A 15158-nucleotide genomic window follows, 5' to 3' on the forward strand; every position below is an offset into this window, starting at 1 on the left:
ACCGGGGATCAAACTCGGGTCCTTGAACTTGCGCAGCAGGTGGCGAAACCACTGAGCTAAATCCCCAGCCTTAAGTGCATATATTTAAGCTGTGTGGAGAATACCTGAAGGATTGAAGTAAAGTGTTTATCTGTGTTTTGCATAACTCAAAATATAGTCAAGAAAAGAGATGGACACTACTCACAAAAGCTACAAAATGACAGCAAACCCACAGACACCTGGAACAAGTGCTGTGGGTTAGAGACATAAAATAGGCCATGTAAGGCATAAAGGAGAGGCAGGAATGAGATGTTTTGGTAAATTAGAAAGATCAGCCACATATGCAGGGACTTAGAAGTCATGCACGTGTCCAAGAAAGACATGGTCATAGAAGTCCTAAGACTTTAAGTTTTTGCTTTGGGCTAATTCATTGGCTCAGAGTAAGCCTAAGAGGTTAGAGAATGCCCCAGCATGTCACCAATCTGCAAAAATGTGGAGAAATGGCTGTGTGTTTGTTTTGGTTTTGTTTGTTTGTTTGTTCATTTAAGCTCTTGGTACTCAGAGAAACCTGTGCTAAAACATTAGCTGACATGAGTGAAATGGACAGAAATGTCACTGATCCCACTCAGCAGGGAATAATCTTGTTTTACAAAGTTTAGAAACATCTCAGAACAAATAGATTATTAAATTCAAAAGCAGTAAATCTTGATTTAAAAAAAGAATCTGATTTCTGATACTCAGGAACAAAATGATAAGGCCTACAAAGAAAGAGAAAAACATACTTAATTCAAAGAAACAAAATATGTTGACATGGACATTAGATCTAATGTCTAATTGATGAAGACTTTAAATGGTCTGTCTTCTCAAAGAAAGTAAAGGAAAACATGAAGAAAGAATTAAAGAAATGGGAAAAATTACATGTAAAACTTAAATTAAAAATAAGTAAGCAAATGGAAATTATGAAAAGGAACCAAAGAAAAATTCTGATGCTGAAAATTATAATTCCAGAATTGACTAAAGGGATCCAGCATTATCTTTGAGTGAGCAAAAGAAAGAATCAACAGACACTTTAAAATAGGACAGTTCAAAATTTTGAATTGGTAAAACAAGAAGAAAAAAGAAATAAAAGTGAACAGAGCCTAAAAGACTTGTAATTGAGTAATCAAAATATGTGTTATAAGAGTCCCAGGAGGTGAAAAGGAGAAAGAGACAGAGTTTGTAAAGAAAAAAATGGCTGAAAACTTGCCAAATTTGTTGGGAAAATGTATCTACAAATCCAAGAAACTCAGTGAATTCCAATTGGCATAAGAGAAATCTACACTGAAACATCTTACAATAGAATTTTCAAACATCAGAGATCAAGAGAGAATCTTAAAAGCATCAAGAGAAAAATATCATAAAAAGATGAAAAATAATATACTATACATAAGGGATACTCAAAACAATGACCACCATCCTGATTTTTGCCAGAAGATAGTGAGATCATGTATTTAATGTGTTGAAAGACAGTAGCTATCAGTGAACTCTTTCTTATTTGGCAAACTATCCTTCAGAAATCAGGAGGAATTAAGATCCTCCCAGATAACCAACAGATAAAAGAAGGTATTTCTACTACCTGCTCTAAAAGAAATTTTAAAAGAGAGTCTTTCTGGTTAAAATGAAAGGGTAGAAGGTAGAGAGGTAACTCAATGATGTACTGACAAATAAAGATCTTGAGAGAGGAAAAGGTGGGAGGGTTCTTCTGGTGTCACGGCGCCAAAGTGCGTGTCCTGAGCCCATTGCCCAGAGCACCCCAGCACACTAGGCTGCCTTCTGTGACTTCTGCTTGCTATGGGCTGCATAGGAAAGACCCTGGGCACCCTCGACCCATGCAGTGTGACCCAGGAAGAGTCCCTAACCTCATCCTCTCCTCTTCAGGTTAGGGGATGAAGCCTGCACTGTAGTTATCCCTGTCATTCCTTCTCCCTCTGCAGTTGTTCACTTCTGCATTCTATTTCCCAACTTTTGCTCCTGCCACAACCCTCATTTGCTATATATTTTCTGCTTTCCTCCCCTCCTCCTCCTCCCTCCTCCTCCTCCTCCTCCTCCTCCTCCTCCTCCTCCTCCTCTTCCTTCTCTTCCTTCTTCTCATCCTCCTTATTCTTTCTATCCAAATGTAGTACATTAACCAGAGATCAGTTTAAATATAAACCTTTCTGCTTGGTCTTCCTTGAGCTTCTCTGCTGATTATTTTTCCTCCGAAAACTTTGAATTGTATCTGGTATTGTTTCTTTATCATCTGTACTCTTTACTTCTCTCCCTGTCTCCCCCCTGCCCCCGCTCCGTCAACATCTTTTATTTGATTGATTGTTTTTGTTTTTACTTTCTACTTTCAGCATCCTCAAATGTGCATATTTGTAAAGAAAAGACATAGAGAGTACCACTATTCTTCCTGCCACATGGCCACCTCTCTTTCTACTTTTCTATCATGAGCATATCTTGCAGCCATAAAGACTCTCAACATTCCTGTCTCCTGATCAAAAAACAGAAAATAAGCACATGAAAGAGGGTCTACTGAGAGTGATATGGTCATGCTGGATTCTGTTTGGTTGGCTTTACCACTGTCCGTTAGAAATGAGAGTGGAGTTGTCAGGTCACAGAGGAATACGGACGTGGGGCTTGGCACTGATTACATAGAATGCATGTGTGAGTGTTGCAGTCACACAAATCGAGCCTAGATGTTGTTGGGGCTTGTCTGCCCTTGGACAATATCTATTCACTGGGCTCAAGACCTCATTTCTGCAGGCTTTAAAATTCCTCCACTGTTCTGTGATTTCTGAAAAGTCTCAATTGTATGAATTTCACTCATCTCACTCAGAAAGTCTGCTCTCTGAGGCACCATGAGTTTAGTCAACCTGGATGAAGGTTTTGTAGTTGGGTGAGTGGTTCTAGTACACAAAACAGCTGTGTGGTCTCTTTCTGCTTCCACCTGTTTTTCCCCTTCGCTATCCTTTCTATCTCAGTGGCCCTACAGGTCTGTTCTCTCAGTTTTCACCTGTGTGTCACTTCTTGGAGTACGAGTGGGCTTTTGTGTCTCTCTCTCCACCCTAGCAGGATTGTCTATGTGTTTCTTCCAAAAGAACATGAACAGCAAATGCAGTTCGCTTTGTTATTCCTCAAGTGAGTAGAAAAAAGGCTCCATTTTATGCCCAATATTACACCAAAATGAGCCACTCTGGACAAATCCTAACTGTGGAAAAACCATAGTCATTGATGAGAAGACAGGCACACTCTTTCCACTTATTTTAGCATCTCCATCCCCTCTCTGATTTCCATGATGCACTCTCCATAATATCACAATAAGTGTGAGACTGATGCACACAGTGTCCCCAAACAATTCATGTGCATGTGTGTGTGGGTGCACGTGCGTGAGCTTGTGCACGTGAATATGTTTGGGGTCGGTTTGGGAAATACAAAACCAAATAATAAGAAATAATAATCTTAATTTTTAACTCATTCAAATGAACAGGTGCCAAAACATGTAGGGAAATTTAAGTTTGAACATTTCCAGTAGAAGTCTTTTTCTCTTCTTCATAAAAAGTCATAATTTCCGCACTTTTAGTCTAATTTTGCCTCACAGACATCTTGTGTGGATGTTGGGTTGTCAGTCTGCCATAAAACGTGCCAGAATTTGAATCTGTGAGGCTGGGATTTCAGTTGGCTGGCAAATAAGATGCTGTCGAAAAACGGACCAAGAGCCACGCGTTGGTTCTAGATCACAGAGTGCGACGTACTTCTTGATTCTAGGACAACTGCAAGTGTTGGCGACACGTGGAAAGAACACGCGTGCACCACTGTGCAGGCCACACACAATACATCGCATGTACAGTGTAGCACATGCCTTCTGTTCATACAGAAAATTTCACATCGGCCCTTGTTTTCTGAGTATGTTGGCAATTTCCCTCACTGCTTCTTTCAACTCAGAAAAATAAAATCTTCCTCAACATGCTGCCTAACCACATGCTAACATGCCTTGCTCCTCCATTCCCTGAAAGCCTTCATTTAGGTTAAATGTGAGCAGCCCATCAGAACTAGCACAGCCTAGACTTCTGGCTGCCGTGTGTCCCTGGGAACAGGGCTGGCTCACATCACCTTGGTAAGACCGGGCTTCAAGAAAGGTGGGACTAGAAGGCCGGCGGGATCAACGCTGACTCTAGGAATCCCAGGAGAAAGTACTTTTACTCCGTCTTTCTTAGGATCCACCATTGGGTGGATGTGGCAGGGCATGCCTTGCACATTTCCTGAGGGCTAGGAGAATGGTGCTCCCGGGACATGGAGGAAGCGGTGCAGCTCCTGCAATTTCCTTCTCTACCTACTCTGCATTTCCTCTACTTCTGTTTGGTTCTTTCTCATCCTTTGCTCTCCAATTTGAAAACCACTGCATCTCAAGCCTGTAAATATGGCCACTTCTGCTCTCACCTTTGCAGTCTAATTTATTTCCATGATGGAGAAGCCCTGTAGCTCCACTCTGCCTTTTAGCTCTGGCCAGGCATAGATCTCTGGCCACCTGTCCTTGATTCATGGTCGCAGTGAAGGGAGAGGGGTGGGATTCTACAGAATGGTGTGAAACGTGGCGGCCCATTTACTGTGTTTTCAGCAGTGGCTTTGAGTGGGCTGGCTTCCCTCAGATGAGGTCATGGCACAGCAGGAAGAGATTGATTTCTGGAAGTGCTTTTTCCCAATGTGTGGTCAGTAAACCATTGCCTAGGGCAGTTTAACTGTGCTTGGTCCACAGTCTAAATTCTTTCCATGGCTTTAACTGGCCCCAAGGGAAGTTAACTCTAGGAGTTTTGATTCATAATCAGTAAGAGAAGCCAAATATTCTCTTTGAAAAGATGGATGGTCACTTGGTGAAAAGCTCTAGGGTATTAGAATCCAGCCCACAGACAACCATCACAGAGCCAGGACAAGCAGAAGCCTGGTTCAGAGTTCCCAAATGAGGCATGTGGGCATGTCGCACTTTAACACGTCACATGGAGAACCAAGGAACTCAGTTTTAATCAAATCAGTTTTTCCCAAACATTAGTTCTGTCTGTACTAGAAAGACAATATCTAGTAGACAAGGGGACCGATACAACCTGAAGGCAAGATCTTGCTTAGAAACCCTGATTCTCCAACATCAACAAGCCTGGAGTAATTTCATGTGGTTTAAACTTTGTATTACAACATGGTGTCTATAGTTAATAACAATGTATTTGTACACTGGGAAATTTCCAAGGGAATATATTTTAACTATTCTCACCACAAAAACAATATGTGAAGTAGTGTCTATGTTAATACCTCAATCTACCTGCTATATGTATATGTATTTCAAGACATTATATTGTATAGTATTAATTCTTTGTTTTGTTTTTTGAGACAGGGTCTCACTAGGTCATTCAGGCCGGCCTTGAACTCACTATATAGCCCAGGCTGGCCCTAAACTCCCTGAAATCCTCCTGCTTCAGCCTCCTCAGTGTTGAGATTACAGGCATGTCACCACATCTAGCTTCTGTATTGTTTTTCCTGGTCAGGCTGGTGTCTAGCACACACAAGGAGTTTGTCATCTAGGTTTCACAGTGTGTGTTGTGGCAGGGATCGTATGCAGGGTCTGGGTGGAAGCGGTTCCCATGCGCTCCTCAGCCCACTGCTGACCCCCACTCTCTGTTGCAGGATCACCACCACGGCTGCGTGCATGATGGACCTCAGGAGGTACCCGCTGGATGAGCAGAACTGCACTCTGGAAATTGAAAGCTGTGTGTATCTGCATCTGCATTTCTTTTTCTCCTACTTTGTGTTTTAGTTCTCCTTATTGTTATTCAGCAGCTTTTCCAAGGCACTGATTATGTTCTCAACATACTTTTTTAACTATCTTAAAAATTACAGGTTTAACTCCTGTCTGGAAATTTCAGTCTCATAACAGAGGTAGGGAAGGGAGAATGGAAGGAGACTCAGACAGAGAGACAGACAAAGAGGCAGGAAGGGGAGAGAAAGAAGGAAAGAAATAGAAGCACAGAGAAAGAGAGACAGTGACAGAGAGACATTCAGGACAAACGAGCCATCACTGTAATCTGATTAGGAGAGCCTATTCACTGGGCTGAGGTATGAGAAAACAAATGCTCCTCGTCCCAGTCCATTCAGCAAGAGGAGAGCGAGCACGAGATGCGAGCTCCTTACGTGTGTTCCATCACGCATGAGCAGCTGCACCGCGGGGACCCTGGGCAGTTGGAGTAAATCTCATTTTTCACCTGGATCTCAGCTTTACACACACGCAGGCCGTTCTGCATCTTGGCAGTTTTCTTCAATTTGAGGAGTACTCGGATGCTTTATTGATGATTCGGTGTTGAATATTTCTACAGAGGGGCAAGAGCTGCATCTAGGCCAGCTAATAAGCAGATGTCCCTCCCGCTACCTGCGCCACACCTCGTGGCATAGCAGGATGTCGCTCTTGGTTTCCTCGCTGATGTTGAGCCATTACAGACTGTCTTGACTTGCCCATTGGTTCAGGCTTGTCATGGTTCATACTGAAGTTCTGGCAGTCAGGTGGCCTTGTCTCTGGAATATCACGTGATGCAGTTGTGGCGAGAAGGACATTTCCGTGCATGCACATAGGGGCCCATGGCTGTGTGGGTGGGAGGCCGGGACTCAGGTTCTGTCCCATCCCTTCTTCAGCAGAGCACCGTCGTGTGTTCTGAGTGCTGCTTCCCATGAAGACGGGGGACACAAACTCATGTCAAGTGGTGCACAGTTGGATCACCTGGGGACACTTACCATGCAGAAGAGAGGCTCGGGGAAAGTCGATGATTTCCCAACAGATGAAAGGCCATCCCAGGATGTGGGTGGATCAAATTCGCAGGACACAGGACCCAGCTGCAATGAGACAGTGAAAGTTTCAGGTTAGCAAATCCGGGGGCTAAGTGAGGAAACAGCGCGTGTGCCAACTGCCTGAACACATGGTAGCTTCTGAGAATGTGGCTTCTGTCCGGGTGATGGTGCGCCATGGAGGACAGAAGCAGGAAGGTCTTCTGTAAAATGAATCCTTTCAGAGAGAAAGGCCCTTCCCCTGCAAAGAATCTCTGCTTCAAACATTTGAGTGAAAAAGGGCATTCTCCCAGTTTTGTGGTGGCCTCAGCCTTCATATCTCTGCATGGGAATGGAGAATAGGAGCGTGTGCCTTTCTTAAGAGAAGGGCAAATTCTTCTCTCCGTGAATTTATACAGCAAATGCTTGCTGGATTTCACCTCTGTGCAGACACTCTGTGTTTGAAGATTGGCCCGGGGCCTTGTAGGTAGTAACCAGGTGCTGCACCACCCAGCTGCAGCCCCAGGTCCTGTGCAGGTGCTGTGAGTCCACAGGTGAGGGAAGTCAGACAGATTGCCGGCCTCGCAGAGCTTATGTTCCGGAAGGGAAGCAAACCAGTGGACTGGAAATGAAGGAGGACAGGCGGTCTGAAGAAGATAAAGCCTGATAAAAGAGCTGTAGGGCCTGGGGTTGCTTGGAGCTGGGGTCTTGCGAGTTTCTGCAGGACAGATGCGAAGGGAGCCTGGAAGCTCGCTCTTGGCAGAAGGCTCAGGTGGCCTGGGAGCCGTGGGCTGATCGGAGCAGCAGGAGGAGGCCGGCCGGGGCCGGGCTGTGGGGAGGGACAGGAGCAGAGGCGCACAGGGCCAGTCTTGAGGCCCCTTGAGGCCCTTGTAGGACTGCGGACCTGTTTTGCCGATGGCCCTGGGCAGCGTTTGAGGGCTTCCAGCAAGGACTGGCGTGTTCGGGACAGTGAGGGGACACACGGGATGGGGCAGAGGTGAGCGCCGGGATTCTCAGTCAGGTGGCCCATGGGGCTGGGAAGATGGTGTCACGTGGGGCCCTCACCCTATGGCTTGATCCTTTTGTTTGTTTACTACCAAATATTTCTGAGTGCCTACCTTTTTGTTAGATAGCCTCAAATGCAAAAGTCTGTCCTTTAAAAGTCATGGCTTCAGATCTGTGTTTTAATTGGTCTTGATTTAAAAGGTGGACCTGGTCTCGTGGGAGACTCCTGGGCCTTACAGATCACGTGGGTCTTTGCTGTTCTGGTCATGCACCCATTCTCAGGAAGCACCGATTAATCTCCAAGCCAGCGTGAGCATTGCCAGGAGCTGTTTTTGGAAGCGTCCTCTGGCTGACCACTCCTTTTTCCGAGGCCATCACCATCCCAATCCCTAGGGGACAGGAGCGTCCCAACAAAAGGCCCGTCAAAGGGTGCCAAACCCATGGGACCTCCAAACATGCAAGCATGCGTCTACTTTTGTCTTGAGAGCCGTGTGATCAACCATTGATTTTTTGGTTCTCCCTGTCTGGCCACGTGTTGGTGACTCCTGAGAAGAGCTGCCCTTCCAGATTCTCCATCCCCTCTTCCCACAGCCTTAGTCCTTGCTGTTAGATGCACTTTAAGTCCGCTCTGCATGACACCTGGGGCAACCCTGAGGCTGTGCTTTACGAAGTGAACTCTGGTCAGAGCCCTCGTGTCCCCAGTCTGTCTGCTTTCCAAGGTAAGCCCCACACAAATCGCACAGCTCCAGTAATGAAGATTTGCAAGTCAGTTGACAACATTTCTCATAGATGAGTGCCTTCCACAAATCTTCCAAGGAGCGCAAAGCCACTACTTCCAATTTACCAAAGAGTGTTTCTTTAGCTGTGCATTTATAGAAAGCGAGATGCCTCATGTCCACGTGTTCCTGCCTCTCTTTCCTGCTAGATGGCTACACCACAGACGACATTGAGTTCTACTGGCGTGGCGGGGACACGGCTGTCACTGGAGTGGAGAGGATTGAGCTCCCACAGTTCTCCATTGTGGAGCACCGACTGGTCTCAAGGAATGTTGTCTTCGCCACAGGTGAGTTGGTGTCCACTCTGTCCTTGGACGGTGGCTGGACAGCATGATGGTCTCTCTGCGAAATCGGTGGCTGTGGCTCCCAGGCCATTCACGGGCACCATCGTCAGTAATTCACCATCACACGCATGGTTCCTTCCATGCCTAAAGGGAATCAGTAAGCTTGGAGGGATGGGAAGGACCTCCTGGGATGAGATGCTCTCTGGGCATGTCAGTGAAGTTAAAAGAGCACATGGATGCAGCCAGCCAGTGTTTCATAAGGTCCTTGGGCACACAGGAGGCATTTCATGGGCTTAAGGCAGCAGGAAGGGGAAGAGCAGGGCGAGAGGAGATGGGCGTTCTCCTCCCAGAGTTGGCCACCTTCCCCATGCAGCTGGAAGTCAGCCATGGTGGTCCGGGGACTGAGGCTGTGAACAGTTAGCCTCACCTCTCGAGGCATGGCCCCTCAGATAGTGTCTGGTGAAGGTGGCCCTGCCCTGAGCTTCCCGTCATTCTTCCTTCAGTGGTTAAAAAATAAGACAGCACCGTCTGCACTTCTGTCTGTTCTTGCTGGGGTTTCACCAAACTCCGACTATGTGTATTTGATGGCTCGCAGGGCTTTCTGGGTAGCACTGTCTGTTTACTGAATGCTGTGCCTGGAGGTGAGATACTAAGTGAAAGTGCTTTGTGAACTCTAAGGCTTTGCCACATCCACAGACTGGGGTGGCAACACTAAGTGAAGCCAGAGCTGCCTTTACACCTGCACAGCCGCTGGGTGGAGCCTGGCCCTGGCCCCATGAGGATGTGCACAAAGCAGGTGGCCTGCTGCCTCTCCTGGGCTCCAGGGCTCCGGACCTACACCCTGGCTTCCCTTTCCCTGGCCAGCTGATTTGTCTTGGTGCCACTTTTCCTAGGAAGCTTTGTGACTGCTCTGCCCAGCACAATGCACAGGCTGCGTCAGGTGGCTGCTCTGTGCCACCATGGCACTCAGGAGGGACCTGTCCTGGCCATGCCCCTCCTCTCCTGACATCTGACCCTGTGGCCATAGTCACTGAGTGAGCAGACACTGCGTCAAGGTCGTCACTGGCATCGCACCTCTCCTCCCACCTCTGAGAACCGTGCACATGAGAAGTAGACACAGACCTAGCCCAGCCCGTCTTCATGCAGTGTTGTTTTATCCTCTGTCCCAAGAGGTTCTGCAGATGCCCTGCAGCCCCTGTGGGGACCCGATGAGGGGTCCACCCTCCTGAGCAGTGGAGACAGTAGGAACTCCGGTTAGCATTATGGAATAGTGTCCTCAAGCAAGAAAACTGCCCTGTGATGCAGTAAGTGACTTTTTACATCCAGGCCTGGATGGAAGCTGTCCCATGCTGCAGGCATCTGGAGCCGAAGGTCTGCTCAGAGCACGGGAAGCATCCTCCCAGGGAAGGGTCGAGCCCTTGCTGCTTCTGTCCGGAATGTGGCAGTTGCAGCCACTGGAGTGTTGCCATGGAATCTCCTAGTTCCTATCTGTGTGGCTTCGCAGGAAGCAAGCAGAGGGGCTGCATGGAGCCCTGACTCCCCTGGAATCCTGCAGCCCCTGAGACTGATCTTCCTGAATCCACCGCTCTCTATGGCCGAGTCTGTCTCTGAAGCAGGTGTACAGTGGAACACACATTAAGCCTAGCCAGAGAAATGCACAAGGCAGTGTGGGGGAGAGTTCAAGCTCTTCACAGACCCACTGGGCCGTCAGGATGGAATACCACGTCTACCAGCTGCTCTGAGTCCTGCATCTGCCAGGAATAGCCTGGGACTTCCCATCACTCATTTATAAAACCTTCTAATCTTCCAAGAGCGTGGCCTTTAAAAGCATCCCAATTTACCCAAACAGGAAGAAATGGCATGAACTTCATCACTTTAAAATATTTTAAAATTACATCTTACACTCATATGTTTTCCCTTCCACGAGTGCGCTGCAGTGTGAGGTTTCCATCATTAAGCGGGACTGAAGGGGCCAGGCTGAGCGGGCATCATCACCTTGAGGCCTGGACTGGGCCAGGCGGAGGGGATGCCGAGTGCGTGTGGCTCCGCCCCGGGGCTCTGCTCAGGCTGGTGGTGCGCGGTACCTGAGGCTGCAGGGTTGGAGGCTGGCACTCGGGGAGAGGTGCGGGGCAGTGGCCTGCAGTTTCAGGGATGCCCATTCCCAGAGTCAAACAAGGAGCCTGGGAGCTTCACCCAACTCACCCTCCACACTTCCCCCTCCTCCTCCCCCTCCTCCTCCTCCTCCTCCTCCTCCTCCTCCTCGCTCCTGGGGACCCCTGGGGACCTTGTGGGAAGCCCTCACTGTGGGAGAGCAGCGCTGACCCATGTCTCAGGTACCGGACATCGTGGGCTGTAGGTCTGAACACCATACCGAGGAGAGTCGTGGATCTTCACTCAGCAGAGGCACATGGTACTTGTCCTGTCCGTGTGGTTTCTCACTGCCCTGCATGGTCTCAGCAGCTTCAGGTGACTCCCTGCCACCTTTCACCTGAACAGTGTCAGCAGGAGTGAAGCGGCAGCAGAACTCACTGAAGTTTGACCAAGAGACACTATGGACGAGGGGTGCAGCTTGTGCAGAGCACTCTCCTGACAATGACTCCCAGCCCCTGGGCCCAGTCCCTGTGACAGCGTATGTACGGTGTGTGAATTCACACCTCAGACCCAGACCCTGCAGTGTGACCCCACCACAGGTTATCCTGCCGGTCTGTAAACAGGGACAGGGCCGGCGTCTCTGTGTCAGGGCTATTGAGGGGATTACAGGGGTGGCCTGATGCCGGGCCCGGGCCAGTGCTGGCCGTAGCAGCACTGCCAAACACCCTGGACTGGTGTGTGTGGGACCAGGATGAGGCGTGCCTGGGAGACTGAACATAGACTACCTAGTAGCTGATTGGAGCTTTGCATATAAAGACTTACGACACTCTTCCGAACTGTTGGATGTTAGCTAACAGACACCTTGTTGCTTGTTTGAAGGATTAAGATCAGAGAGTCTTGCAGTTTATGTTCATATCCTTAATACATATCCTAGGGTCCACTCCACTCATTCTATAACTTGAAAATGAATGGTCATTGAAATGAGAGAGGAAATATAACCATTATTGCCAAGTATATATCCAAATGAATCTTTTCTGCAAAGCAGGTAGTATGTACATGAATATTATATACTCAAATATTTAATGCATTCAAATATCATATGTTGAAGAAAAGTCCATATAAAGCCTCTTTGGCCCTGGGTAGAAATTAAGTATACTCTTTATTCAGAAAGAGGAAGCTATACTCTATAATTGTGTTCTAACAATGAAAGAACCAACTGTGTAAAGTACTATAAAAATCCTTGTTCAGTTCCAAACATGATTTAGCAAATATCTTTTGGAGAAATTCTTTGAACTCATTTAGAACTCCAAAGAAAATGAAGCCAGACTGCATTACTCTAACTTCCAACTACAGTAATGGCATGCTATCTTGTAATTTGTAGCACTTTAAAATCTTTAAAGCAGATTTGTTCACTAATGCACCTGGGAGATTAGTAGTTGACAAGTTCAGTCACGGAGAGTAGAAGAAAACGAGGGCTAGGAATACAGCTGAGTGGTGGAGTGCTTGCCTAGCAAGTGTGAGGGACTGAATTCCATTCCCAGCACTTAGGTGAATAAATGAGTACAAAAACGGAAGGGATAATGATTTGACCACATTTACAAAGCAGAGGTAGAGTAGTGAAGACAGACACCAATTCCCGAGGTTCCTGATTCATAGGAGCCCCGGACACACTTTTTAGCAAAGATTTTCCAAACTGGCATCATAAGCTTTAAGGGACAGTTTTCCGTACTTTCATACATCCATGTTGTAAAGGTTCTTACCAAAAACATAAATGTGTAAACTTTTAACAAACAATGGTAAAATCTGGAGCGTTGTGGTGGTAAATGCTGTCTGCACATCCGGATCTCGCCCTCCTTGGCCATCCCAAGTTAATGACGCGTGGGTGACCCGTGCCATTACACAGGTTTGCAAACACTGGATGAGAAGTCCCTGCAGCCCAACCCAGGTCCAGGAATTTCTTCATCCACTGCCAGAAGGCATCTCTAGCCACTGCTCAGCCAGCCGTACGCCTTGCCACTGCCTGGCCGGCCTCCTGGGTCCCTAACCTCATCCTTTCCTCTTCAGGTTAGGGCACGAAGCCTGCACTGTAGTTGTCCCTGTCATTCCTCCTCTCTCCACAGTTGTTCACTTCTGCATTCTATTTCCCAACTTTTGCTCCTGCCACAACCCTCATTTGCTATATATTTTCTACTTTCCTCCCCTCCTCCTCCTCCTCCTCTTCCTCCTCTTCCTCCTCTTCCTTCTTCTCATCCTCCTTATTCGTTCTATCCAAATGTAGTACATTAACCAGAGATCAGTTTAAATACAGACCTCTCTGCTTGGTCTTCCTTGAGCTTCTCTGCTGATTATTTTTCCTCCGAAAACTTTGAATTATATCTAGTATTGTTTCTTTATCATCTGTCATGTATTATTATTCTCACATTTATGTAAATCAAATATTCAGTAAAGATCACTTCAGTGAATGTATTTGTTTATAATCATATTCTCAAGATTTCCACGAAATTACCAAACCCCGAATACAGGTTCTCCTTGAAAGTCAAACAGGAATGAAAAAGAAGAAAATAGATTATTTTCATTAGGCCGGTTATCCATCATTCACTATTTAAATCTGCTGAATTTTTTTGAAAATACTTTATCTATTGTCAATTAATGAAAGTGTTTATAAAGTGAGTGTGTCAATTATTTTTCAATACTTATGCCCAAAAGGATTAATCCAAACCTGAAAACATCCCTGGGTAAGGTTTGCAAGAAAGAACAGGGAGAGCAGATTGAAAAGGATCCACAAGGACAGAGAGAAAAGAGGAAAGGAAATTTTCTCACTTCTCCAGCATGCCATTACAGAGCTAAGAGATGACTGCAAGATATTTCATTTCAACTTCACTCAAATAAAGAATTCACCATAGTCAGTGGATGTCTATGTGTGTCCCATCTCTATAAGACTCACAGGGATTTTTGGTGGAATTTCAGGAAATATGGAAAATTTTTAAAATAGGTTCAAACTTGGATTAGTTTAGATCTTTGAAATTCTTTTGATTAAAACTTGAAAATGTAATTGGCCTTTTTTTTCCCAAGGGAAAAAAACTATAATAATATTCAAATATAATAGAACTCAACCAAAGCAAAACTGAAAAGTACTTAAACATTTTTTCATATAATTTAAAAAAACATCTCAAGCATTAACAAGACATCAGAAGATGTGATTTGTTTTAGAAAGATTTTCAAAACTAATATTGAACAAATAGTGTTCTGAAAACAAATTCTAATTAGCTAGTAGACTCCACATAGGCCAAATTTTTTAAATTTAAATTTCAGTACAGTCATGTGACATGTGATGGAAATATAATCTGACAAATATGTTATTAGGCAATTTCGTCCATGTATATCGCAAAGTACCACACAGAGTGCCAACTTCTAAGTGCAAAGTAAGAAGATATACATCAATCATCTGTGATGCCCCCTTGATATTATCCAAATATGCAGTTAAACATGAGATACATGAGGCTACCACTGGCATAGCAGCACACTGCTTTACAGTAAACTCTTTTATTTAAGTAGGATTATGCTCTAAAGGAGGAAAAGCACAGCATGTTATGATGAGTACCTAAAACAGTAACAGTCATTTATCACACTGTCAAGTACCGTGTACTGTACGTAGTTGTATGTGCTTCTTCTGGAAACACACCCTTCTCTCCTTTGATCTCAGTGACTCTTCCTTCCCAACCCCCTGATGAGCTCCAGCCTAGTCTCTATCCACATCTCCTCCTATGGTTTTAAACACAATCTATATATGGATTCTTTCCAGATTCCAGCCTGGAACTCTGATCTCTCCCCTTCCCCTTCCACCATCCCTACCCCTTTGGACCTTTTCTTCCTATTTCAAATTATCAATTATTCATTTTAATCATTTAAATCCTTATTTACACTTTCAGTTTCTCACACTAGAGAAAGTATTCAGTATTTACACATGTGTGTCCTATTTATTCCATTTAAGAGGATGGCCTCAATATGCATCCCTTTAGCTATAAATGTCTCTAGTTTCTTGTTTTTTATGGCTGAGTAGTACTCCATTTTATTGAGAAAAAAACACATCTTCTTTATCCAGTTTCCAGTTGATGGGCTCTTGGGCTGTTTCCAAGTTTTAGCTATTACAAACTGTGCCACTATAAACATGGATGCACATATATCTCTGTGGTATGATTCTTTT

At 45.7% G+C, this 15158-nt stretch overlaps 1 protein-coding gene across 2 annotated transcripts in view; it reads left to right on the forward strand.

The window, feature by feature from the left end:
- The window catches only part of Gabrb3 (gamma-aminobutyric acid type A receptor subunit beta3), a 211522-nt gene that overhangs the window by 165834 nt on the left and 30530 nt on the right, over positions 1–15158 (forward strand). For both annotated transcript variants that reach the window (XM_021250161.2, XM_004872180.4), the window contains exons 5-6: positions 5671–5753; positions 8729–8866. In XM_021250161.2, coding sequence (XP_021105820.1) covers positions 5671–5753; positions 8729–8866 — 221 coding nt within the window. The remainder of the gene's footprint in view (positions 1–5670; positions 5754–8728; positions 8867–15158) is intronic.

The sequence above is a fragment of the Heterocephalus glaber genome, unplaced genomic scaffold, assembly GCF_053883595.1.
Source record: "Heterocephalus glaber isolate CG9 unplaced genomic scaffold, H.glaber_assembly_v1.0 deba00001531, whole genome shotgun sequence".
Classification (NCBI taxonomy): domain Eukaryota; kingdom Metazoa; phylum Chordata; class Mammalia; order Rodentia; family Bathyergidae; genus Heterocephalus; species Heterocephalus glaber.